The following is a 26,603-nucleotide window of genomic DNA, read 5'->3' on the forward strand; positions in this document are numbered from 1 at the left end:
CTTTTTTCAATTAATCATGGGTGTGTTTTGGATGTAACGTGAACTAAATCAGTGTGCCAGTTGTCAGTCCCTTTGAGAGGCAGGTGAGTTCTGACTTTGGTACGTTGATATTTTAACAGCGCAGCCCTTTTGCGCATCTCAGCAGAGAATACTGACCTGCCAGTGTTCATGCTGTGAAGGTACATCAGCAGCTCATTTAAGGGAACAGCAAAGTTATTTTATTGTTTATTCTGTTTATTGTTTATGTAAACGCTGAATTTGTGCTGTAGCATTCCTGCAGGGCTAAGATAAGATTGGGCAGCTGACTGTTGACTGTAGGGTTTTAATCAGTCAGTGGCGCACCTATGTTTCCCACCTCCAAGATAGAAACAAATTTTTACACATTTCCTGCTGATTTTGCAGTAGGAGTGGGTACGAGGAGCGTTTGCATCCCACACAATGCACCAGGCCTTCTGAACTAACCGTTGCACTTTGTGCTGACCCCAGTGCCTCCACAGATTTGTTGGGTGTCTCCACCATAACAAAATAAGAATCGTCAATGAAAAAGGCAGTCTGACACAACTACCCACCAAGTTTCATTCCTGCCTATTGACTCCTTTATAGTGCCACTACTTTTAAACAGTGAGTGCTTCTTTACCTTCTTCTGATGAGCTACAGTGCTGTAGACCACATCGTTTGCAGAAGCTGCTTCAGATGAAGGCTGACGCTGTAGTTGAAAACAACATTTTTAATCGTTCAGTTACTGAATGTATTTATATGTAGACACAGGGCTTTCTTACCTTCTTTTTATGAACTACACTGCTGTAGACTGGACAACTGGACTGAAGGTCTTCAATTGCAGAGCTCTGATTTATGCACACAAAAAAAATCTAAATAATAAATAATGGTCAGTAATCAGAAATTGCAGTGTGTAAAGAGCACAAGCCTTCTGATGAAACTGCATCAAAACCATCATTTAACAAGCGCTAATTCAACCACATGGGCAAGGGATTGGTTTTAAAGGAAACCTAAATCAAGCTCTACAATACTGTGTAAATCAGAAGCCTTGTGTTACATGTTCGAAATTACGTTGACTTCATATATATTAGCATTTACAGACCCATCCCAAATCACTCCCCTGCACTGCCCCTCAGAGTTCACTCTCTGGTAAAGTTAACGACAAAAAAGAAAGACTTCATATTATACAGAATGCTTAAAAAAACAGGAAAAACATCATATAATTAACTGGCCTGACCCCCTGCTTTAGGGCGTTTTCACACTAGCACTATTTGGTCTGTCTAAAACTGACTCGTTTGTTTGTACTCTTAGTGCGGTTTGATTAAGTAGGTGTGAAAACAGCAATCAAAACAATCAAACACTGGAGCAATTCACTTTTGGAGAGAACGAAATCTGGTCTCAATCTAACCCAGATATCAAATATACTCTTTTTATTTGAGCTAAACTGCTTATAAGGCTCAATTTAATCTGATATATTAGCCAGATAATGCTAATTTCCACAGCTATGAACAAACGCTGTCTCTTCTGCTCCATGCTGTTTACACGCACTGTGTGCTGCGTTCTCTGCTCGCAGCCACAAGAACTCTGTTTACAATGTGTAGTAATCAGTGTTGAACCAGTTTAACACTGCACAGATATACACCCTTGAACACCGGATCTTCTCACAATATTTACTTTCTTGCTCTAACATCAGACAGCTCTGACCAATCAGAGGACACTATGTGCTTGTGTGGTATATTGATCCACATTTTGGTGCATTTAGGTTTATATGCATTTGTCAAACCAAACCAAACAGAAGGAGAAACTCTCCAAATAAACAAACTCATCAACTCATCGGGATCATGGAAACCAGATACAGGCTTAGAGCAACATATTTTGCCTTCAATCCTACATATTTTACAAATATATCCATGCATTTTTCAACAAGAAAATGCCATTGTGCAGTCCTGTCCTTCCCCAGAAGAAAATGTTTTTTTTAAATGATCAGCTAATCACTTTGTGTTGTGAGAAAGAAAGACAACATCTCAACATGGTTGGAATGTGTTAAGATGAGCAGACAAAACATGGTCTATATTGGGATTTTCTGTCTGCAATCAAATAAGAGGCAAAGTAAATGTAAAAAAAAACGTTTTTTAGCATTTTTAAGCAGTTCTAACTTTTTCCAATTTGTGGTTTTAATTGAAAATGAACTCTTGCACTTTGTTTCAACACCAAGAGCAGAAGTACAACTGATTACATGATTGCACCAACCAACCACAGTACTGACCATGGGAACTGCAGGGCCTGTGGCCTCCATCTGATTTCCTTCTGTTAACAGAGAGAGAGAGAGGGTGAGTTAACACCATGCATTATATATATATATATATATATATATATATATATATATATATAGGTGCAGATATTGTGTGATGTTTTTTTATTTAACAAAACAAAAATACACAGTAATTCCAATATTTGAATAGTTTAAGTGAGGCCTGATAGTGGCTACCAGACTGATGAGATGGGACTGCCAGACTACATTCACATTTAATGCAGGAAATCCCACTCACATATCCCATATGTCAGTGGGACTGCCTCATTTGGCTTTTAGGAGACATGGCAAAAGTCATGGGACAGGGAATAGTAACATGTCCCATGACTTTTGTCACGTCTTCTAAAATCCAAAGAAGGTCTCCTGCATTTAATGGAGATGTAGAGATTCGAGTCAGAGTCACTTGTTTGTGCACAGGGACAGTTCCAGCCAGATGTCGCAGGTCACGATCATTACCACACAATGCACTGCTGTCCACTGTGGGTGGTAATGCCTTCTATGAGCAATTCAAGTTAGAGGCATGTGATGGAGGAATGATGAATAACCGCACAATTTCAGGAATGGAATGTCTCCTCGTTCATCTGGTAGCCACTATCTGACCTCACTTAAACTAAAAAACGACAGATTATAAATACTTACTTTGCTTTCTTGTCCTAAAGGTAATAATGATGATCAGGAGGAAGAGCAGCCCCAGACCTACAGTCACCAGAACCCAGATCAGCATGGAATTGTCATTACTGTAGTGAGAGAAGACATGTGCTATGAGTTAGCCAGCATTGCTTGTTTGTGAAACTGTCTACATCAAAGGAGATTTTTATATAATTTTGCATTATCATATAGCAATGTATCTTTAACATTGACTTAAGAGAAAAAAAAAAATGAACAAAAAAAAGATTTCTTGCTCCTGGACACATCAACAGTGTAATACATACTTTGAGACACCACTATGGTATACATGCGTTACACATGCATTTCTGGACAAGCTGACAGATACTGAAGCATTACTTAAAAGTAAAAGAAGCTACTTTAGTCTTCCCAACAAACCCCATTCTTGTCTTAATAGCTCTTTCACTGTCAGTGTGTCTTTGCTATTATAACAACAGGAAAAGTACACCTTGCGCGTCTCGAAACACACAAAAAGCGTGTACTAACTCTCTTATTTAATCATGGGAGTGTTTTGGGCGTAACATGAAATAATCCAATCAGCGTATCTTTTGCCATTCCCTTTATGAGCCAGGTGCGCTCTGCCTTTGGCGAATTACTATTTAATTAGTGCAGCACTTCTTAGCAGAGGAAACTGAACTGTGAGTTCACACTGTCAAGGTGTGTGAGCAGGTCATTTATTGGAACAGAAATATTTTAAACAATTTCAGTTAAAATAAATTAATATGAATCGATGTAGATATATTCACAAGCATTTGCTATTCAAATAGTGCAGAGACACCTGGCTGCGTGTAATATAGCAATGAGCATAGAGTTGCATCTTGTGCAGGGTGTAAAATAGGGCCTATGTGTGTAAATGCAATGTATGATGCTATCATTGTATATGATTCTCGATGTGCAACCTCACAAAAAAAAAAACAGATTGCAGGACAGCATTAGGAACCTCTATGACTCTGTACAATGCATGTTGCATCACTCCTGCATTACACACTACTTCCATAATATGATCAAAAGTCTACATTTGTAATCCTTTGTTAGCACTGCAATTCGACACTTCCTTCTGGGTGCTTTAACTATTTGTGCAATAATTTCTGTGACGATATTTGAACTATATTCTTCTGCAGATGTTTGTTCCTACTTTTAAAATACACAGAAAGGTATAGACATTCACCTTGAGGGTATGAGAAAGTACATTAGCACTGATTTTGCTTTGGTAAATCACATTTTACCAGTACAGTAGCTTTTTTCTGACAGTGTAGAAAGGAAAAAGTAAAATAAAGGTAAATAATCATATGAAATACTGTACATTCCATCAGTGTTTAGGCCTTGACCATTCTCAGATGTTTTTATTAAACGAGCGGTGGTTGGTCTACTGCAAAAAGCCAAGTAAGAAAACACATGTATGTATACTATATATGTATATATAGAGTAGTGCGAAGAACTCTGACAGGCGTTATTTCCAAGAACTGCAGTGGGCAAATCACATGTCTGTTTTTAGTTACAGATGCTATCACAATACAAAAAAAATAATGATCACAGCTCTTCTTCACTGCAGTGCTCTAGACTTTTACTCACTCATCGCTCGTCTTCTTTGTGTTTGCAGACGGTGCATTTGTAGTTCTGCAAAAAGCAAACAGTAAAACGCCAAAATGAGGTGTGAACATACAGCTCAGCTAGTTTTAAAGACAGAGTGGAAAATCTGAACTTACAGATTTGTTGTCATTGTTGTTGTTGTCTCTTTAGTTGTAGCTGAAGTTGTAGAACCTAGAAAGAAAAACCAAACACTTTATCTCTTTCTATCAGTTGACTTGAGGATCCTAAACTGAGGTGTATCTGAGGTGTATCTGAGCTGTATCTAAGGTGTATCTGAGGTGTATCTGAGCTGTATCTAAGGTGTATCTGAGGTATATCTAAAGTGTATCTAAGGTGTATCTGAGGTGTATCTGAAGTGTATCTGAAGTGTATCTGAGGTGTATCTGAGGTGTATCTGAGCTGTATCTAAGGTGTATTTGAGGTGTATCTGAGTTGTACTCACTGGTGGTGGTTTTCTGAGTGGTAGGAAGTGTAGTCACAGCTGCTGTTGTTGCTGTTGAACAGGAGAAAGCAGTTGATGTTAGTGGAAGAACATTACAGCATGATGATGATCAGCAGATATTTCTGATTACTGATATTAATATCATCTTACTTGTAGGTCTTTCAGTGACGGTGAGGTGAACAGTAACTCCCACATCTCCTGCACTGAACCAGTACCAGCCAGCATCACTCTTCTGCAGACCAATCATCTCCACTCTGAAGGATCTTCTGTTCTCATCACCACTGATCTTCACTGTTGAATTCTGGAATGGGTAGCAGCTCCAGTCTTTAACTCTGCACCACTTCTTCTCTTCATTCTCATATTTAGAGCTGTAGAAACCCTGGACACTGACTCCGCCCCCTTCCTGACCAATCACAGTGCTGTTCTCCACCCACACAGCAGGATCTGAATGAAGGAGCAGAGAATGATTGGTGGAAATTCAACAGATCATCTCCATCATAAGAGAAACACGTCTTACGAGCCTTAAACTACAGTGAAGATGTTCTGATTCACACAGAGAGACTCTGACTTACCTGAACTGACCGTCAGATACACAGAATCCCCGCCATCTGGAGTCCAACCACCGATTTCCACAGCACACCAGTACCATCCAGAGTCTTGGGGGTTCTTCAGATCCACAGTAAACATATTCTGGGATGGATAATCAGTAACTGATATTTCTGTATTACTTGTGTTGGTTTTGGCTACTTTTGTACATGAGATCCAGTGTTCCCCCTTACACCAGTATTTATGGTTTGATTTATATTCCTCTTCATATAAACAAGGAACAGTGAGAGATTCTCCTCTTCTTACAGTTAAATGCTTCAGTGTCCTCATGCTCTCAGAACCTGCAGAAAAGAAGCCGAATTATTATACACCAGCTTTACTCCTATACTCCTACAGCTGGTTTCAGTCATTTGGAGAAGAATTGTCATGGGGCTTCACTCTTGGTTTGAGGGATTGATGCCACCCTGCTCCACCTCTATTCTGTTAAATAATGGTGATATTACCTGGTACCACTTTAAAAGGCGTATTAATGGTTATCAAATGGGTTATAAAAATGTTAGCTGTCATGCAAAAAAAAAATGACAAGGCAAATAATATCAAATATTTTATATGTTATATTAATAAATCTTGGCAATTAAATGATAGGATAGAGGTAGATAGGTATGGACGGCTGAATGTTGACTGTTGTCAGGATTCAAATCGGTCAGTGGCGCACCTTTGTTTTTTTGCCAACAAGATAGAAACAAGCAAAATATTTACCTAAACACACTTCATTTTCAGACCACCACACTTATCATTGTAGAGTTGTTCATAAAATATATTAATTGCATTAATAAAGATCTGACAATTAAGACACTGAATCTGGAATGCAGAAGAGTGATGCTGGCTGTAACAATTATGATAAAATAACAGATCTGTTCATCATCTCTGCATCATAATATATATACACTGCTCAAAAAAATAAAGGGAACACTCAAATAACACATCCTAGATCTGAATGAATGAAATATTCTCATTGAATACTTTGTTCTGTACAAAGTTGAATGTGCTGACAACAAAATCACACAAAAATCATCAATGGAAATCAAATTTATTAACCAATGGAGGCCTGGATTTGGAGCCACACACAAAATTAAAGTGAAAAAACACACTACAGGCTGATCCAACTTTAATGTAATGTCCTTAAAACAAGTCAAAATGAGGCTCAGTATTGTGTGTGGCCTACACGTGCCTGTATGACCTCCCTACAACGCCTGGGCATGCTCCTGATGAGGTGGCGGATGGTCTCCTGAGGGATCTCCTCCCAGACCTGGACTAAAGCATCCGCCAACTCCTGGACAGTCTGTGGTGCAACGTGACGTTGGTGGATGGAGCGAGACATGATGTCCCAGATGTGCTCAATCGGATTCAGGTCTGGGGAACGTGCGGGCCAGTCCATAGCTTCAATGCCTTCATCTTGCAGGAACTGCTGACACACTCCAGCCACATGAGGTCTAGCATTGTCCTGCATTAGGAGGAACCCAGGGCCAACCGCACCAGCATATGGTCTCACAAGGGGTCTGAGGATCTCATCTCGGTACCTAATGGCAGTCAGGCTACCTCTGGTGAGCACATGGAGGGCTGTGCGGCCCTCCAAAGAAATGCCACCCCACACCATTACTGACCCACTGCCAAACCGGTCATGCTGAAGGATGTTGCAGGCAGCAGACCGCTCTCCACGGCGTCTCCAGACTCTGTCACGTCTGTCATGTGCTCAGTATGAACCTGCTTTCATCTGTGAAGAGCACAAGGCGCCAGTGGCGAATTTGCCAATCCTGGTGTTCTCTGGCAAATGCCAAGCGTCCTGCACGGTGTTGGGCTGTGAGCACAACCCCCATCTGTGGACGTCGGGCCCTCATACCATCCTCATGGAGTCAGTGTCTAACCGTTTGTGCAGACACATGCACATTTGTGGCCTGCTGGAGGTCATTTTGCAGGGCTCTGGCAGTGCTCCTCCTGTTCCTTCTTGCACAAAGGCGGAGGTAGCGGTCCTGCTGCTGGGTTGTTGCCCTCCTACGGCCTCCTCCACGTCTCCTGGTGTACTGGCCTGTCCCCTGGTAGCGCCTCCAGCCTCTGGACACTACGCTGACAGACACAGCAAACCTTCTTGCCACAGCTCGCATTGATGTGCCATCCTGGATGAGCTGCACTACCTGAGCCACTTGTGTGGGTTGTAGAGTCCGTCTCATGCTACCACGAGTGTGAAAGCACCACCAACATTCAAAACTGACCAAAACATCAGCCAGACAGCATAGGTTCTGAGACGTGGTCTGTGGTCCCCACCTGCAGAACCACTCCTTTATTGAGTGTGTCTTGCTAATTGCCAATAATTTCCACCTGTTGTCTATTCCATTTGCACAACAGCAGGTGAAATTGATTGTCAATCAGTGTTGCTTCCTAAGTGGACAGTTTAATTTCACAGAAGTTTGATTTACTTGGAGTTATATTGTGTTATTTGAGTGTTCCCTTTATTTTTTTGAGCAGTGTGTATATATATAGTTACTGTATATAGTTACAGCTTCATCTCATTATTCAAAACATGTTAAATTGCACACAATGTTAAAAAAATGATGTACAACAAGAAAATAATGTATAACAAGAAGGCAGAATGGCAGATGTACAAGGCCCTGGTGAGCATGGCTTGTTACTAAAACTGGGGTAGTGATGCTAACACTGTGGCTGTGATTGTATTGGTAGAGTAGCGATGCTAAGGTCGTGGCAGCAGTGCTAGCAATGTTGTATCGATGCTAATGGCCTGGAGGTGATACTAATGGCACACAACTGTGGAGCTGCTGGTGAGCTGCTAATGTTGCTGCTGGTAAATCTCAGGATCATATAAGCTGGAATTTCTTAATTAGATTCATTAAATTAGATTCACATATATTACAATACAGAAGCAGAAAAAAATACTGTATTATTTTATGATTTTACTATAAGAATAAACAATCAAGATCAATTAATGCACCTGTTACACATCCAGACTAGCAATATTCATCAAATATTAGTGAAAATTAGTAGAAAAACTTCAATATCAATGAAATAGGTTGTCTTTGAAGTACATTGAACAACTTGCTTAAAAAATGCCTGCATTAGTCCATACACTTCTGACAATAAATTGTAAAGCATTCTAAAGCAGAATCCCACAGCAAAGTTTTGATCTTACCTGAGATGAAGAGCAGAAACACAGAGAGAATTAAAGAACTGATGAGAGAGTAAAAGCGCATGATTCTGTTCTGAGTCTCCAACGGCAACTAATGCTCTTCCTGTAAAGCAGCTCATCCTTAGTGCTCTTCCTGTATTTGAACTCACTATCTCTCACTATCATTAACACATTGATATGGCTTCAAAATTTAACCCTAATTTTATCCTCAACCTTACTGACCTCTTTAATACTTGGGATCAATTCAACCCCAGCAAACTTAAACATCCAGAAAACTATTATATAACAATTAAATTGTTACACATTAATGTTACATAGTATATTTATTCATTTTATACAACAGTTAGTTCAGACCTCACAATCTGATTGGTTCTAGCTGTGCTGATATTTGTGATAACGTCACGGCCTTCTCACACTAAACTTGTATCACTCCGCCGACGCGTTGCCGAGTAACGGCATATACACACAGTACAATTTTAAATAATCACCTCCAGCGGCACCAGCAGCAGCGTTAGCTTGGCACAGGCTAGCGCTCAACCACGGCACGCTCGCCTGCAGCGCTGACTTGTCTTTTGTGGAAAAAAGGGAAAGAAAATCACTCGGTTACTGCCGTCTGACAGCCAGAACAGTAACTTAACCAGCCAGGCTAGGCTACGCTAAGTTAATGCTGAGCTAAAGCAAGCTACGCTAACCTAACCACAGTCCAGCCAAAACAAGCCGAAATGCTCAAAAAATGTGCAGCTTTCACCTGAAGACGACTCCACAGAGCAGGAGAGGAGAGTATAAGCGTTATTTCACGCTCCTAACGTTACCATCTTCACTTATTCCCAAGTTTGCTTTTAAGCTTACATTTGTGGTGTTAGTCTGCCTGAACCATACACTGTTTTTTAGTTAAGTTTCAGTTCTGTTACAGTTGTTGTGGAACTACTTTTTGGCGGAAGGCACAGTCCATATTAAAGCATATTCATTTTTAATTTCTTAAAGTTCTTTGATTTATTTTCTTTATTCATTTTGTAAAAAAAAAAAAAAAACTGTTGTATAAAAGCAATAGAACACTCTTGGTAACTGAGGTGTTGGCACAGGTGGCATGGGCCTCCTCCAATATTATACTCAGCAACCAGGGTGTTGGCAAATGTGGCTTGAGGCAATTTCCATATTATACATAACAACCAGGGTGTTGGCCCAAAGGTTTCGGACTGATTTCTGTACTATACCAGCAACCTGGGTGTTGGCACAAGCAGATCAGGCTGATTATTTCATTCTTTAACAGAATAATATTATCTATATTCCAAATACAGACAATGCTATAACACACAGCCAGCACAGAGTTAGTAGCCTCCAACATGGAGACCTGGCAGTTAACCAGTATACTTGTCCTACAAGTTCGGAGATGGGTTGGGGAATGACTACACACTGATGGTAGATGGTACCAGCAAGCAATAGAGGGTGTCTGTACCAACATTAACCAGTTGATTTTAACTCAATTGTCCAATTTGAATGTACAAAGTGACCACAAATATTCACTTTACTCAAAAAGGTTGAGTAATGTTTGGGAAATATTTAACCATAAAACAGATTTAATTTTATTGAGTTCAACCAAATGTGGGGTTTACAGTTCAGAGGAGAGAAGGAGGATAGGTAGAAAAAAAAAAAAAAATTGTTTTGCAGACTGCTGCCATCTTGTGGGACATTTGCAATATTGCAATTGTTTAGGAATGACAGGAGTTTTTTTATTTATATAAATTCTAAGAAGATGAATTACTATTGCTCTTTTGAAAGTTCAGACATGGCTGTATATTAATAGGGGAGGAGTCTGTAAGAGATCACTATAGTTCACTTTACATTATGGTTGCTGGGTTTAATATGGAAAATGGACAACAAAAACTACTTGACCTGATTTAAGTATTAAAAAAAAGAAAAAGAAAAAGAGGAAGCTGCTAAACTAATAAACTGCTTCACTCAGAAACAGGAAGAGTATTGGTGTTCAGACGCTCAGAGCAGAATCATGCGCTTTTACTCTCTCATCAGTTCTTTAATTCTCTCTGTGTTTCTGCTCTTCATCTCAGGTAAGATCAATACTGCATCATTCCTCTTCCTCAATCTCACTGATTTAAACCATAGTATCATTTTTTTTTAGATTTTATATGTATATTAACTTCATTTTTTTACTTGCAGTCAATAACTCAGTATTCACTATGAATTGCTAAGTGTTCACTAGGCATTATTAAGTATTCATAATTATTACTATAATTTATGTGTGTCCATTATGAATTATTATTCAGTATCCAAAGTAAATTACTTAGTCACAACTATGAATCACCTAGTGTCTAATATGAATTACTAAGTACACAATATTAATTATTCAGTATTGCATTTAATTAAGTATCTACTATACATTATTAAGTCACTTAGTGTCTACCATGAATTACTGCACATTCACTATAAATTATATATAGTATATTTTTGAGTATGCACTATAGATATACTATATAGTATGCACTATATAGTACCCAGATCAATTAATCTGTCTATTAATTATTCAGTATTCATTGTGAATTATTCAGTATGAACTATATTATATTCAGTATCCAATATTCTTTATGTATTATCCAGTGGCATCTATGTATTATACAGTATTCACTATGTATTATTCAGTATAATGTATGATCTATTAAGTATAAACTATGATCTATTCCATATCCTCTATGTATTATTCAGTACATTTATGTATTATTTAGTATCACCTATGTATTATTCAGTATAAACTATGATCTATTCAGTATTTTATTTATACTTTATAATATCACACTAATACATATATCTATATCTTTTATCATTTACTGTGTAAAGTGATTAATTGAAGGCATCTTTGAGTTTAATTCTGGTACTGATTAGTGATTAAGAAAGTCTGGATTTGGAGTAAAGCTGATGTAAAATTCTGCTTCTTTTACTGCAGGTTCTGAGAGCGTGAGGACACTGAAGCATTTAACTGTAAGAAGAGGAGGATCTCTCACTGTTCCTTGTTTATATGAGAAGAAATATAAATCCAACCGTAAATACTGGTGTAAGGGGGAACACTGGATCTCATGTAGAATAGTAGCCTACGCCAACTCAAGTAATACAGGAATATCAGTCACTGATCATCCATCCCAGAATATGTTTACTGTGGATCTGAAGAACCTCCAAGACTCTGACTCTGGATGGTACTGGTGTGCTGTGGAAATTGGTGGTTATTGGACTCCAGATGACGGGGATTCTGTGTATCTGACGGTCAGTTCAGGTAAGTCAGAGTCTCTCTGTGTGAATCAGAACATCTTCACTGTAGTTTAAGGCTTGTAAGACGTGTTTCTCTTATGATGGAGATGATTTGTTGAGTTTCCACCACTCATTCTCTGCTCCTTCATTCAGATCCTGCTGTGTGGGTGGAGAACAGCACTGTGATTGGTCAGGAAGGGGGCGGAGTCAGTGTCCAGGGTTACTACAGCTCTGGATATGAGAATGAAGAGAAGAAGTGGTGCAGAGTTAAAGACTGGAGCTGCTACCCATTCCAGAATTCAACAGTGAACATCAGTGATGATAAGAACAATAGATCCTTCAGAGTGGAGATGATTGGGCTGCAGAAGAGTGATGCTGGCTGGTACTGGTTCAGTGCAGGAGATGTGGGAGTTACTGTTCACCTCACCATCACTAATACAAGTAAACACTTTATATTTAATCTACTGAATACTTTTTTTAAGACACTACAGGTATACTACTAGTCTATGCAGTTTAAGATAAGCTTGTTCAACCACAGACGCAGCTCCCTCTTTTTAGAGGGTGGTGGATGTAAGTTATATAGGTCCCAATCTTATATATACCCCAATCTTTCTGTGTTATGTTTAAAATACTGCTGTTTTAGCAAAAAATCTCCTTTTTATTCTAATATTTAGCTCTGGAAAAAATAAGAGACCACTTAATGATGATGTTTTTCCTTGATTTCACCCAATTGAAAACCTCTGGAATAGAATCAAGAGGAAGATAGATGATCACAAGCCATCAAACCAAGCTGAACTGCTTGAATTTTTGCAACAGGAGTAAAGCAGCATAAAGTTATCCAAAAGCAGTGTGTAAGACTGGTGGAGAAGAACATGCCAAGATGCACGAAAACTGTTAGAAAATTAGAAAATCAGGGTTATTGTAAATAAGGTTATTATAAACTAAAGTTGTCTCGTAATTTTTTCCAGAGCTGTATGTGACACCCTTTAAAAATCTGAGTGCATTATAGTCATACACATGCACAATTACTTATTATTTGTTTTATTAATGATAATTGAAAATGAAAATTTGCTTTTTTGAAAAAGGACTGCAAGTATCTTATCTTCTCTCACTCTGCTCCTTTCAGGTGAGGGTGAAATCAGTGTTGAAGGAGCACAACAGTAAGTACTGAGCTTTATTGTAGATAATATATTGTAAAATATGTACTTTTTTAGGTTTATTGGTTTGTTTTTAAAGAAAACTTTCAGGGCCCTATCGTACACCCAACACTTGTGTATCACAGCTGCACCACTGACCGATTAAAACCCTGACAACAGTCAACATCATCCGTCCAGTCCTATCTTAGCCATGCAGGCCCTTGTGAAAAGATATAGTTAAGTATCACATCAGTGTTCTATTCTTTGCCCAGTAATTCAGAGCTAAGGAAAAAATGCTTAGAATTTGTGTATGGAACACAAACAGTGAAATACAATTGAGATAGAAAGGTGTGTTTTTAGTATATTTTTAAGTTAAAAGTAAAAATCCACCCCAGGGTTTTGTTCCATCTGCCTGGGTGGCTCTGCTGCAGCTCAACCAACAAAACCCCGGGGTGGATTTTTACTTTCTGGACCTGGACTACCCACCTCTGCATGTAAGTAACTATAGGTTTACATAGGATCTCCGGTGGATTTTGTATTTTACAGAGACTCTAAGACTTTAAGGTCCGTGGCTGAACTCTACTCTTAGCAGGGCATTATTACATTATTATGTTGTAAAGTAACATATGACATTGCAAAGACTGTTATTGGTGTAAAAATGTCTTTATTTTAAAACTTTTGTTCGTCTTGTTGCCTTCTGGTGTCTCAGTGCTGTTAGCCAATCAGAGGCTATATGTTTTGTTTATAAATATTCATGAGAAAAAGACGAAATCCTATTGTTTCTCCCCTCCACACACACACACTCCTCCACCGGACTAAATCAGCGTTATACTGGATCACCAGAGCACTTTTTTCACAAAAAACAGCTCACATGGCATTCATTCATACTAGAGACCACAACTAGATATTTTAAAATGAATGAAAAATGATGGAATTAGACCTTTTAAGAATTTTAACTTACTCTTAATGTAATCTAATCTATAAAGTATAGACTAAAGAATACTGATTACATGACTACTTACATAATCAAATTAAATAATAACTGCAGGAATCTGATTATAAACCTGCTTATAAATGCACTCAGTGTCACACTAGTGAACTCTTCAGTGAAGTAGGATATAATAAGAATAATACGTCTTTCTGCAGAAAGCAATTATATCATTTCCTTCTGAACTTTTATAGAAATGAAACCATGCTGGCATTCTTCATCACCGCTGGGCTGCTCCTGCTGCTGATAGTCTTGGGTTTGGTCATCTGGAAGCTTCATCAAAGAGGAAGTCAGTACTGTTTTTTTTTTTTTATCTGTGGTTACATACTCTTAAATTTAACCTCTTAACACGCATTATTTATGAAAAATAATATCTGGCTGTGTTTATGAATAGTTATGAACATTTATAGGCTCAATATAGACATCCAATATACAATTTTAAAGCGTAGAATCTCTGCTTTTCAGTTATCTAACCTATTTAGCAGTATCTCCTTTCAGAAAATAAACATTTATGGCGAAATATGCCTAGTTTCATAAAGATATGTTTTTAGTTTTAGTTTTTAGTTTTTATTATTATAAAGTTTCCAGTCCTTTGGAGAAAGAAAATACCATTACTGCTTCAGATCACAATAAAATCTAACCAGTAAGAGGCAGCAGTTTATAATTTTATATGATGATTGTAAACACATTATAGCAAAATGTAGAGCTGCCAAAACCCTTCTTCCATATAAGTAGTTCATTTTATATGTCTGGAAATAAAAAACAAATAGAAAATCTGAAAAGCGCCTAAAAATTGTACTGGTTTTTACCATAGTTTGGCCATTACATGTTCAATTGAATAATTAAAGTGTCTTAAATTAATTGTGTAAAGTCTTCTAAGTAATATTAATTAATAGAATTGACTCTGAATTATTTAATATTGGAGTGATAAGGTGTCAAATGTGAGTATGTAATTTCAGGCAGAAATTGGTCAAAATAGGCTTGGAGCTTAAGAGGTTAATGTATTATACACGTTTACACCACTTTACACACTTAAAGGGAAGCACCATTTGGTCCTTTTATACCATTAGAGATTATAGAGTACTAAAGTCAGTGACTGTAGAAAAGCATAGATGAAGCAACATCTCTTCAAAGTAAAGCCACCACAGGTCTAGCGCCTCTGCTGGCTGGTTGCAGTATGATGTGTAACTCATAACTCCCATCCCCATATGTTTTATTGACTAAACAGCCACACCCATTTACAGAGTCATTTCCAGTGTACCGGTTGCCTTAAAAAAGTTACGTTATGGATAATTAAAACTAAAGTTAGCATAATTTAGAACATCAAGTTATTACAAGTAAAGGGGAAGTTGATTTAACTTTTTTATTTTTGTCACACTGTAAGACCACATAAGTTGAGTTTACTTTAAAAAAATGGGGAAACCGTTTGCCTTAAAAAAGTTAATTAATCGGGAATGAAAACTTAAGTTAGCATAACTTAGAACATCAAGTTATTACAACTGAAGGGGAATTTGATTTAGTTCTAAGGGAGCCCAGGGGGAATCACTACACACTGATGGTGAGTGTTAGTCAGAAACTGTTGGACACTCCCAGTATGCAAATAGATTGTGACAGAAGCCAATGGAAAAGAAGCTGCCAATGGCAAACAGACTAAACTCAGTTATTTATTATAAGTTGGTTTAACTCAAAGATCTCAGTTTGAATAGTACAGTACATGTGCCCACAAATGTTCAACTAAATCAAAATAGTTGAGTATTGTTTAAAAATATCCAATTTTATGTAAAACAGACTGAAATCATTTGAGTTTAAACAATGTATGGGTTTCCAGTGTGGTAATATATTGACTTAATTCAATTTTTCATATTAGAAAGGCAAAATACAGTACTTGTCAAAAGTTTGGACACATCATCTTATTCAATGTTTGGTAAATGTTTCCATCATGTTCATTTCATCTAAAGAAAATGTGCACCCTGTCATCTAGCTTGCTGCGTCAGATAAAGCTGAAAAACATGAATTATGTGTAGTCTGTAGTCTTTAACATATGTTACATAGTAAAAATCCCAAATCCTAAGTCATTTTTCATACACTATGAGATGCCACATTTCTTTGATAATGACCCATAAAGATGGATATAAAGCGATCCAGCATTGAGCTGTGGAACAGTGTAACTGTGCTTTAGCTTCTGTAGGGCAACATATGTCTGATAACATACAGGACTGTAATAAAAGTATGAATAAATGAATAAATACATACATACATACATAAATACAAGCAGAAATTGACATATTTTTGCATACATATGATGCAAATATATTGAATTATTTGTTAATTTATGCATTTCTATGCCAGATGCACTTTGTTAATTATGCTTTTACATGTTCCCGACATTAATTCATTTATGTATGTGCATTTTAAACTAGAGAGTGCAGTTCCTGCTGGAACTGTGTGATTGCAGCTCATCTGCATTACATGTTAAAGTTTTTCTGTTATATCTGTGTTGTCCAAATAATCTTTCACTTAACAGTTGAATGAAAATACATTTGGCTAATAGATCTGAGTGCAAAACTATATATACTGAATGAATATTAGTGAAGAGTTACTTTTTTTCAGTAATTCAGTTCCAAATGTGAAACTCGTATATTATATAGATGTATTACACACAGAGTGATCTATTTTAAGCTTTTATGTATTTTATTATTGATGATTATGGCTAACAGCCAATGAAAACCCAAAAATCAGTGTCTCAGAAAGTTTGATTATTTAACACCAAGTACTTTTGTCAGTGTGGGCAGTGTGCCAAGTCCTGCTGGAAAATGAAATCTGCATCTTCATAAAAGTTGTCAGCAGCAGAGGGAAGCATGAAGTGCTGTAAGATTTTGTGGGAAAACAAAACTGCACTGACTTTAGACTTGATAATAAAACACAGTGGATCAACACCAGCAGATGACATGTCTCTCCAAACCATCACTGATTGGTGGAAACTTCACACTAGACCTCGAGCAGTTTGGACTGTGTGTCTCTACACTCTTCCTCCAGACTCTGCTCCCTTGATTCCAAAATGAAATGTAAAATTTACTGATGATCAGTGATGGTTTGGATGGTCTGGGATGATGAGTTTTACTTGACTGTTTAGGGTTGCAGATGGTTGACATTTCAGTTATACTTAAATTGGGCTCAGGCTACTGTGGTAATTTCTAAAGAAACATCAGGTTTACTGGAAACTAGTCAGTCTCACTGTCATTATTTTGTTTATAGAACTGGCCACATCCAGAGGAAGTGACAACTGTTCGGTATGTGTATTTATGTGTTTACATTCAGTAGAGCAGCTCTGCAAGAGTTGAGTTATTAAATGGTGCTTCCTCTTTTTCCACAGGATGATGTGCTGTACAATAACGTGGTCACCAGATCAGAGCCAGAGAAACAACCAAAAGAGGTACATTTAAAGAAATAAAGTATTTAACTAAACATTAGTTACACCACCCTAATATCTCCAGTACTGCTCTATTCCCTCTGTATCCAAGCAGTTTTTGCAATATACAAAACACAGCCTGATTTAGATATCATGCTAATGCAAAAAGTATGTTTTGAAATGCTTGAAGGCTTGAAATGTGCAAACAGCATTATTATTCATAAGTTTGTTTCTGGCATAACGTGAAATAAACCAATCAGTGTTTCACTTGCCATTCCATTTAAAGCTCACCTTCCGTCGTTTTTTCTTTCATTTTAAAATGTCTAGTTGTGGTCTCTAGTATGAATGAATGACATGTGAGCCGTTTTTGTAAAAAAAAAGTGCTCAGGTGTCTCTGTATAGCTCTTTTTTAATGGACTGTTTTAGGGGTGTGTCCAAAATGACCGGATTCCAGCTTTGCTCATGAATATTCATACATGCAAACAGCATGCAAATATCTCTCCTCTGATTGGCTAGGAGCACTGCGACGCCCCTCCACCGCTCTGCCGCTCACTGCCTCCCACCTCCTAACTGATGAGCGGTGATGTTGCGTCGCTTCAGCTCCGCCTCTGGGAGTTTCTCGAGCCAAGGTGGGCTGGTCTGTGAGTTTCTGCCTACGTAGGCAGAAAGATAATTCAAAATTCACCCGTTTTTCGGAGGGGGGGAGGGGGGATTTCTTTGCTTAGCTCCTGCAGACAATGGGGGCTGCAAAACAGTTTAATGTGCAGGTGTACACATTCAACTCGGAGAGACCTACTGTATTCCACAAAAAACAAGAAAAATCGGATTTTCGCGGAAGGTGAGCTTTAAGAGCCAGGATTGCTTAGACTTTGGCGTATTGTTATTTTAACGGCTCAGTGCTTCTGCGCATTTCAGCAGATGAAACTGAGCTGCTCATTCAAGCTGTAAAGGTGTGCAAGCAGCTCATTTAAGGAAAATAACAGCAGTGTTATTTTGATTCTGTATTCTGTTTATTGTTGATGTAAAAGTTGGGTTTGTGCACTGCTGCATGTTTCTTTTAGAGGTGTAAGTCCGCTGAACATCCGTGGTGTACCTGCATTGCCAAGATAGCAACGAAAGCATGACTGATGACTGTTGACTATTGTCAGGGTTTAAATTTATCAGTGGCACACCTGTGTTTTTTGCTGCCAAGATAACAACATACCAGAAATATTACTGAACACGTCTCATTTCTAGACCACTATGCCCATTGGTGTAGATATACTCGTAAGATACGATGCTACTTAAACACTGCAGCCCGAAGGCGTGAAAATAGATTGCTGGCGAGATATAAGATAGCAATGAGCACATTTGAAATCATTTATATGGCTTCCTTAGTCATAACTTGACTTGTTTTTTGATTATGCTTTTCCTTGATTTTACCAAATTGAAAACCTCTAGAAAATAATCAAGAGGAAGATGGATGATCACAAGCCATCAAACCAAACTGAACTGTTTGAATTTTTGCACCAAGAGTAAAGGCATAAAGTTATCCAAAAGCAGTGTGTAAGACTGGTGGAGGAACATGGTGCCAAGATGCAGGAAAACTGTGATTAAAAAACGGGGTTATTCCACCAAATATTGATTTCTGAACTCTTAAACCTGTATGAATATGAACTCAAACATATACATTTAAACAGCAAAATCAGAGAAACTGATTCAGAAACTGAAGTAGTCTCTTAATTTTTTTCCAGAGCTGTATAAACAGGGTTTTTGAGTCACATTCAAAGTAAAACGTTCAAACTATTTCTGTTATTCTTGAAATAAAAGAAAGATATTTCTCTTCACTGGTACTCAGGGAACCAATCTATGAAAAACAGCTCCACACCATTATTCCTCCAGCAGCGTTTTACGGCTGGCACTCTGCATTCTCCTGGCATCCACCATTCCGAGATTTATCAGAGAATGCATTTCCAATATTTCAGAGTCCTAAGAGACTGCGGTACCCACCACTCCAACTAAAGCTTGGCACTGTGCATAATAATCTACCTCTGTGGCATCATCAAAACCCAATCCATGAACAGTTCTTTTCCTGGCAGCACTTTCCAGAACCCAAGGTGCAAAAAAAAAAAAAATGGTGCACATATAAAACTAGTATAATAATAGTAATTTGATTGTTTATTCCAAACTTCTAAAGTTCTAGGTTGCTGGGTTTTTATTTGACATGCCACAAGTTAAATTGGGGATGGCTTGAGAGAAAGCCCACACCTGTAATGTATAAGCTGTGAGGTCTTATCTTGTGAGTAAGGTGAGTTAATTACAATAGTTTAAGTGAGGTCTAATAGTGGTAGAAAGCACTACCACCCACACTGGACAGCACAGTGAATGGTAGTGATCGTGACCGGCGGCATCTGGCTAGAATTGGCAGAAGGGTACCAAACCCCCCAACCTTCTCTCACCATCAGTGTGTAGTCTTTCGCACCAGGGCTACCTTCTCTTCGATGTTAGGTTATATCTTATATGGTGGTTATTTCACTATCGAAAATATTGTAGGTTATAAGAACAAGTTACCATTTTCTGTATTGTAAAGTGTGACTGAACTGCAATGCAGTAACACTATATAGTGTAGTTCATGGCAAGTCAGTGTATATAATACCGAAAAAGATACAAGGGTATGTCGCCTTGCCATGAGCACACTGGCACAATATAACACCTCATGACTTTTACAAGTATGGGTGATTTTTCAAAGCCATGGATTGGGGTAATACTTTGTAGTCAATTTTAAATACTACTATCCCATGATCAGTAAGCTCAATTGTGAACTCATGGTCTACACGTTACTGTTCCAGCAGACTCTGATTGGTTAGCTCCACCCACTAATCAATCCAACTTAATCAATTGTATAATTGCCTAATCGAGCACTGATCAGATAAGTTGGTTGTGTTTCAACGATTTTAACTAAATTGAACAGCTAAAACAAAAATGGTAAAGTCTACCCAACATTTCTTAGTACACTGGACAAAACGTTCGCCATTTTCCTATTGTCTCCTGGGATAATTTATTTGATTATATCTTGTATATTTAAGCAATAGAACACGAGAGGGAGTGTGTTATCGCGAATAACATCATAGCTGTGATTTGGTTATAGGCACGAGTCGAAGGCTCACACGACCTCAAGTGTTCTATTGCTTTTATTCAACAGTTTTTTTTTTTACAAAATGAATCAAGAAAATAAAAGACCCTCAAAAAATTTATAATGAATATGCTTTAATATGGACTGTGCCTTCCGCCAAAAAGTAGTCCCACGACAAGTGAACTGTAACAGAACTGTAACTACAAAATGGCGTATGGTTTATACGTTAGCTCGAATTTAAAATTAGGGATTAAGGGGGTTAGTAGAAGTTAGGACCGTAAAATAACGCTAAAATTCTCCTCTCCTTCTCTGTGGAATCGCCTTTAACTGAAAGCTGCGTGTTTGTGAGCATTTCTGCCTGCTCTGCTGGATGTTGTTGGTTAGCTAGCCGGCTGGACTGTGCTTAGGTTAGCGTAGCTTGCTTTAGTTTAGCATTATCTTAGCTTAGCCTAGCCTGGCTGGTTACCGTTCCGGCTATCAGACTGCGGCCTCGGTGACTGATGCTGACTCCGCGTAGAACACTTCTCAACCAATCAAATTGTGAGGTCGGAACTAACTGTTGTATAATGGTTGTTTGCCTGGCCACAATGTTGTAGGCTAAACAAAAATAAATAGGGTCAAATAAAAAAAAAATATATATATCTTTGAAAAGTAACTTTATTTCAGTAATTTAGTTCAAAATGTGAAAGTCATATATAGATGTATTAAACACACAGAGTGATCTAGTTTAAGTGTTTATTTATTTTACTGTTAATAATTATGGCTTACAGCCAATGAAAAGCCAAAAATCAAATTTTGAATATTATATAAGACGAGTTAGTACTTTTGGCAGTGTGCCAAGTCCTGCTAGAAAATGAAATCCTCATCTCCATAAAAGTTGTCAGTAGCAGAGGGAAGCATGAAGTGCTGTAAGATTTTGTGGGAAAAAAAAACTGCACTGACTTTAGACTTGATAATAAAACACAGTGGATCAACACCAGCAGATGACAGACATGACTCTCCATCAGTAAATTTTGCATTCCATTTGTAAATCAAGGGAGCAGAGTCTGGAGGAAGAGTGGAGAGACACACAGTCCAAACTGCTTGAGGTCTAGTGTGAAGTTTCCACCAATCAGTGATGGTTTGGAGAGACATGTCATCTGCTGGTGTTGATCCACTGTGTTTTATTATCAAGTCTAAAGTCAGTGCAGTGTTAGCAAACTACCCAAACTGCCAAAAGGATCAATTGGTCTTTATATAATATTCTAATTTTCTGAGACATTTTTGGGTTTTTATTGGCTGTAAGCCAAAATCATCAACAATAAAATAAATAAACACTTAAAATAGATCACTATGTGCTTGTAATACAACTATATAATATGAGTTTCACATTTTGAACTGAATTACTGAAATAAAGTAACTTTTTTTTAAAGATATTCAAATTTTTTGAGATGACCCTGTATTTTCTGTATTGTACTTTATGTAAAGTGTGGCAATGAGCTGCAATGCAGTAGAACTGGGCTGAATTAAATTACTCATGCATATACAGTAGGAGGGAAATATAGACTAGCAGAGAAATAATTGAAGCAGGGACTTTTATTCAGTATTAAGAACCAAAAACACAATCTAACCTTCTCTGAGTAAGGAGTTTTTAGTCATATTGGTTGACTAATCTTTGTCTAATTTATTTTTCAGACAGTCAGACAGTCATGATAACTCATTCTCCAGCAGTCTCTTGTTCTTGTTCCAACCTCATCCACTTACCCACTATTAAACAATAAGGCTACATAATAATAATTAAAAAAAAGGTATGTGTTCTATTTCCCTAATGTAGCAGAACAATGAACCGCCCTGCCTTGAGCGGTGATGCTAATGGGATTAAAAGGTCACTCACCCAGTGTGGGTGAATTAATGATGCATACAGAAGGTGTACAGGCTTCGGTTAGTGACTCATCACAGGCCTTTAACTTCCATCCTGTAATTTTGGCTGTTTTATTTTCAGGTCGCTCCGACTGACCATGAGAGTAGAGTCATCTACAGCGCTGTGAAATGAGGCCAGTGAGGGGTAAGTATAGCTTTTCTTATATAATTGTAGTGCTTACTGTTCTATTAGACTGCTATAATTAATAACAGTGACGTGTGACGTGTAGCTCCACCCATCCCCATATGTTTCAATGACAAAAGCTCTCTTTCCGTCTCCAGCGGTCCAACAATTAGAACAGTTAAAATTAGAATAAGTTAGGTTTCCCAGTAATGTTACCACAAATACAGCTCTAGAAAAAAATAAGATACCACTTAAAAATGATGCATTTCTTTGATTTTACCAAATTGAAAACCTCTGGAATATAATCAAGAGGAAGATGGATGATCACAAGCCATCAAACCAAGCTGAACTGCTTGATTTTTTGCACCAGGAGTAAAGACATAAAGTTATCCAAAAGCAGTGTGTAAGACTGGTGGAGAAGAACATGATGCCAAGATGTATGAAAACTGTGATAAAATTCAGGATTATTCCACCAAATATTGATTTCTGAACTCTTAAAACTTGAAAAAAATATGAACTTGAGGTCCGAAAGCTCTGCATATTTTATATTATTTCAGCCATTTCTCATTTTCTGCAAATAAATGTAGTCTTTTTGCCTCTTTCCAGGCTGCAACTGTAAATAAATATGTGTTCTTAATGACTTGCCTGATTAAATAAACATCAAATAACAAATAATAATAAAATGGTAAATCTCTGTGGTAAAATGAAGTTAGCAGAGCTGAATTTTGGTACTGTAATTTGTGTAAATGTGTGAAAATGTAAGTGGTTTTGGTGATAAAACACATGACGTGTTTGACAACACAAACTGTAGTTTTACTGATGAAATTACATTACATACTGGAAAAACTGGGTATCAAGAGGAAATATTTTGCTTTGCTTATGCACTGCAAACTCAATAAAGACAGTATGAGACACACATAGTCTGGGGGAAGGATATAGGCCTATAATACAGTCATTGATTTATTAATAAATAGTATAAGTAAATAGTCTCTTTTCCATCTTTTCCAGGCTCTTTGTCCGACCAACGGCCAGAGAAAAGAAGATCATCAACAGCTCAGTATCTGTATTAAGCTACTTCAGTATGAAATGGTATTTAAGTGCATGAAAGCAGCTTTGACGTTAGCAGTACGCGCCTCTATTTTGAACTGTGTGCATCTGTGTTCACTATTTATATATTTGCATCTTAAGAAGAAGTAGCTGTTGTCTTTGCATATCTCGCTATAACCCCCGTGGTCAGCATGTGTACAGATACTGGAATAAATTTGAAGAAGTGTGAGGATATAAGTCCCAGAAGAGGACTTCCTCCACACTTTTACCACATTTAAAAATTTATCATGTGACATTTCTTTCAGCTAGTGTATAATATTCTTCTTGGTGTAGTTATTGTATATAAATCATAAATATGATTTATATACACTTATCAAGCATGGCGCTGACACCACCTTCTTGTTTCTACCCCCATTATCCATCTTTTAGCTCTACTGATTGTCTTGTATCTGTTTTTTTGCATACTTTATTATTATTATCCTCATTCCACCCTGTTCTACCATACTGCAATAAGACTGCAACAAAGGAAACTCGGAAAACATACAGTCGTATGAAAAAGTTTGGGCACCCCTATTAATCTTAATCATTTTTAGTTGTAAATATAAATATGGGTGTTTGAAACAGCCATTTCAGTTTGATATATCTAATAACTGATGGACACAGTAATATTTCAGGATTGAAATGAGGTTTATTGTACTAACAGAAAATGTGCAATATGCATTAAACCAAAATTTGACCGGTGCAAAAGTATGGGCACCCTTATCATTTTATTGATTTGAATACTCCTAACTACTTTTTACTGACTTACTGAAGCACAAAATTGGTTTGGTAACCTCATTGAGCTTTGAACTTCATAGCCAGGTGTATCCAATCATGAGAAAAGGTATTTAAGGTGGCCAATTGCAAGTTGTTCTCCTATTTGAATCTCCTCTGAAGAGTGGCATCATGGGCTCATCAAAACAACTCTCAAATGATCTAAAAACAAAGACTGTTCAACATAGTTGTTCAGGGGAAGGATACAAAAAGTTGTCTCAGAGATTTAACCTGTCAGTTTCCACTGTGAGGAACATAGTGAGGGAATGGAAGACCACAGGGACAGTTCTTGTTAAGCCCAGAAGTGGCAGGCCAAGAAAAATATCAGGAAGGCAGAGAAGAAGAATGGTGAGAACAGTCATAGACAATCCACAGACCATCAGTGTCCATCAGTTATTAGATATATCAAACTGAAATGGCTGTTGCAAACACCCAAATATTTAGAACTAAAAATGATTAAGATTAATAGGGGTGCCCAAACTTTTTTCATATGACTGTAGAAAACCCTGCAACACAAACCCTATAATAATAAAATATACAGATAAAAAGATACAGGACTACAGTCTGTATTTTTTATAGAACTACAAAGTCTTTTCATATATGAGTGGAGATGAACATGTGGGTTGGAGTGAGGTAGCTCTCCGGTGCCAGATTTGGAGAATACCTCTGCAATCTGCACTCTAGATGGCAGCAGGGGACCTTTTAGGCATCATTTCATGCAGCATCATCTCCTAAAACTGTACATTGCCATATCAAATTGGCATATCAAATGGGTTAGAAAGTAGCATTGTGTACCATAGAAGCTAAAGAATGCTGCATTAACCTGTAGGACCTGTAGGTTATTTTACGGGAAATATTATGCAGGGTCCAGCTTGCATCATCTGCTTTTTTCAGTCCTAGATCACACATACTAGCTCTATTGAACCCAATGATTTCCTAAAAACTAGATCATTCTATATATACAGTAAATCTGAAGCTACATGAAGTTTGGAGGTGTGTAGTGATGATGAACTCTGAAGCTACATGAAGTTTGGAGGTGTGTAGTGATGAACTAATCTGAAGCTACATGAAGTTTGGAGGTGTGTAGTGATGATCTAATCTGAAGCTACATGAAGTTTGGAGGTGTGTAGTGATTGGTGTAGTGACTCTGCAGAAACTTGGTGAACTCTGTGCACTATGCTCCTCAGCATCCGCTGACCCCCTTCTGTTATTTTACACTGACAGAGCACAGAGTTGCAGTCGTTCCCAGTCTCTTCCACTGTGTTATAATATCACTGACAGTTGGCTGTGGAATGTTTAGTAGTGAGTAGTGAAATTTCACGACTGGACTTGTTGTTGCACAGGTGCTGCATCCTATCACGGTACCACAGTACAGGAGTTCACTGAGTTCCTGAGAGCCTGAGACCCATTCTCTCACTAATATTTGTAGAAGCAGTTCCAGCATGACTAGCTGCTGCTTTTACAGTATATTATACACCTGTGGAACCATGGAAGAGATTGGAACACCTGAGTTAAATGATGATTTTGATGGGTGAGCGAATACTTTTTGTTATAAAGTGTACATCTAATTATAGGTAGTCCAAGTTTTGTCTTTGACTGTCCTAGAGGTTTCTTAGGCCTGGTTTAAGAATCTGTGTTGTACAGTACTGTATGTCTGTGGTGATTTCTTATACAGTCACCATGGTCCCCATTGACTTTTACTGCCCTCAAGTGGTGGACATAGACAGCTGATATATCACCGCCTGTCCAATTTGTAATTTTTAATGGCATTTAATTTGCTGTCATTTACTGACATGTAAAAATAAAGAATTTGTACTCAATACTTAATTGTATTATTTGTATTGTATTAATTAATTTGTGAATCACTAAGTAGTTTTGCCATTGATATTAACACTGGTTGTACCTCCCATTACTCCAAACTGATAGAGTAATATTTGGGGATTGAATGTTTTTATTTGATAACATTTCGATTTGCTATTTTTTATAGGACTTTATAGAAATTCTGGTTTATGCAAAACTGAATGGATATTTGCTTATGTTTAATCTCCCATTACTTCAAATTGCTACAG

At 37.6% G+C, this 26,603-nt stretch overlaps 2 protein-coding genes across 10 annotated transcripts in view; one reads left to right on the forward strand and one right to left on the reverse strand.

The window, feature by feature from the left end:
* LOC111194609 (CMRF35-like molecule 1) overlaps window positions 1-9,179 on the reverse strand; it is a 70,962-nt gene extending 61,783 nt beyond the window's left edge. For 2 of the 8 annotated variants that reach the window (XM_049476598.1, XM_049476599.1), the window contains exon 1: window positions 8,755-9,178. In XM_049476598.1, coding sequence (XP_049332555.1) covers window positions 8,755-8,815 — 61 coding nt within the window. In that variant the 5' untranslated portion in view covers window positions 8,816-9,178. Of the gene's footprint in view, window positions 1-8,754 lie in introns of all 8 variants that reach the window. The other 6 variants (XM_049476605.1, XM_049476596.1, XM_049476600.1 and 3 more) reach the window with 5 other exon arrangements.
* The window catches only part of LOC125801060 (polymeric immunoglobulin receptor-like), a 96,127-nt gene extending 69,773 nt beyond the window's left edge, over window positions 1-26,354 (forward strand). Inside the window, exons 1-9 of one of the 2 annotated variants that reach the window (XM_049476612.1) lie at window positions 10,232-10,817; window positions 11,708-12,031; window positions 12,160-12,447; window positions 13,133-13,166; window positions 14,325-14,419; window positions 17,386-17,420; window positions 17,504-17,563; window positions 22,633-22,695; window positions 23,683-26,354. In XM_049476612.1, the coding sequence (XP_049332569.1) occupies window positions 10,757-10,817; window positions 11,708-12,031; window positions 12,160-12,447; window positions 13,133-13,166; window positions 14,325-14,419; window positions 17,386-17,420; window positions 17,504-17,563; window positions 22,633-22,683 (948 nt within the window). In that variant the 5' untranslated portion in view covers window positions 10,232-10,756 and the 3' untranslated portion in view covers window positions 22,684-22,695; window positions 23,683-26,354. Of the gene's footprint in view, window positions 1-10,231; window positions 10,818-11,707; window positions 12,032-12,159; window positions 12,448-13,132; window positions 13,167-14,324; window positions 14,420-17,385; window positions 17,421-17,503; window positions 17,564-22,632; window positions 22,696-23,682 lie in introns of those variants that run through there. The other variant, XM_049476610.1, reaches the window with a different exon arrangement.
* The last annotated feature ends 249 nt before the right edge of the window (window positions 26,355-26,603 follow it).

The sequence above is a fragment of the Astyanax mexicanus genome, chromosome 4, assembly GCF_023375975.1.
Source record: "Astyanax mexicanus isolate ESR-SI-001 chromosome 4, AstMex3_surface, whole genome shotgun sequence".
In the NCBI taxonomy this organism is placed as follows: Eukaryota; Metazoa; Chordata; class Actinopteri; order Characiformes; family Acestrorhamphidae; genus Astyanax; species Astyanax mexicanus.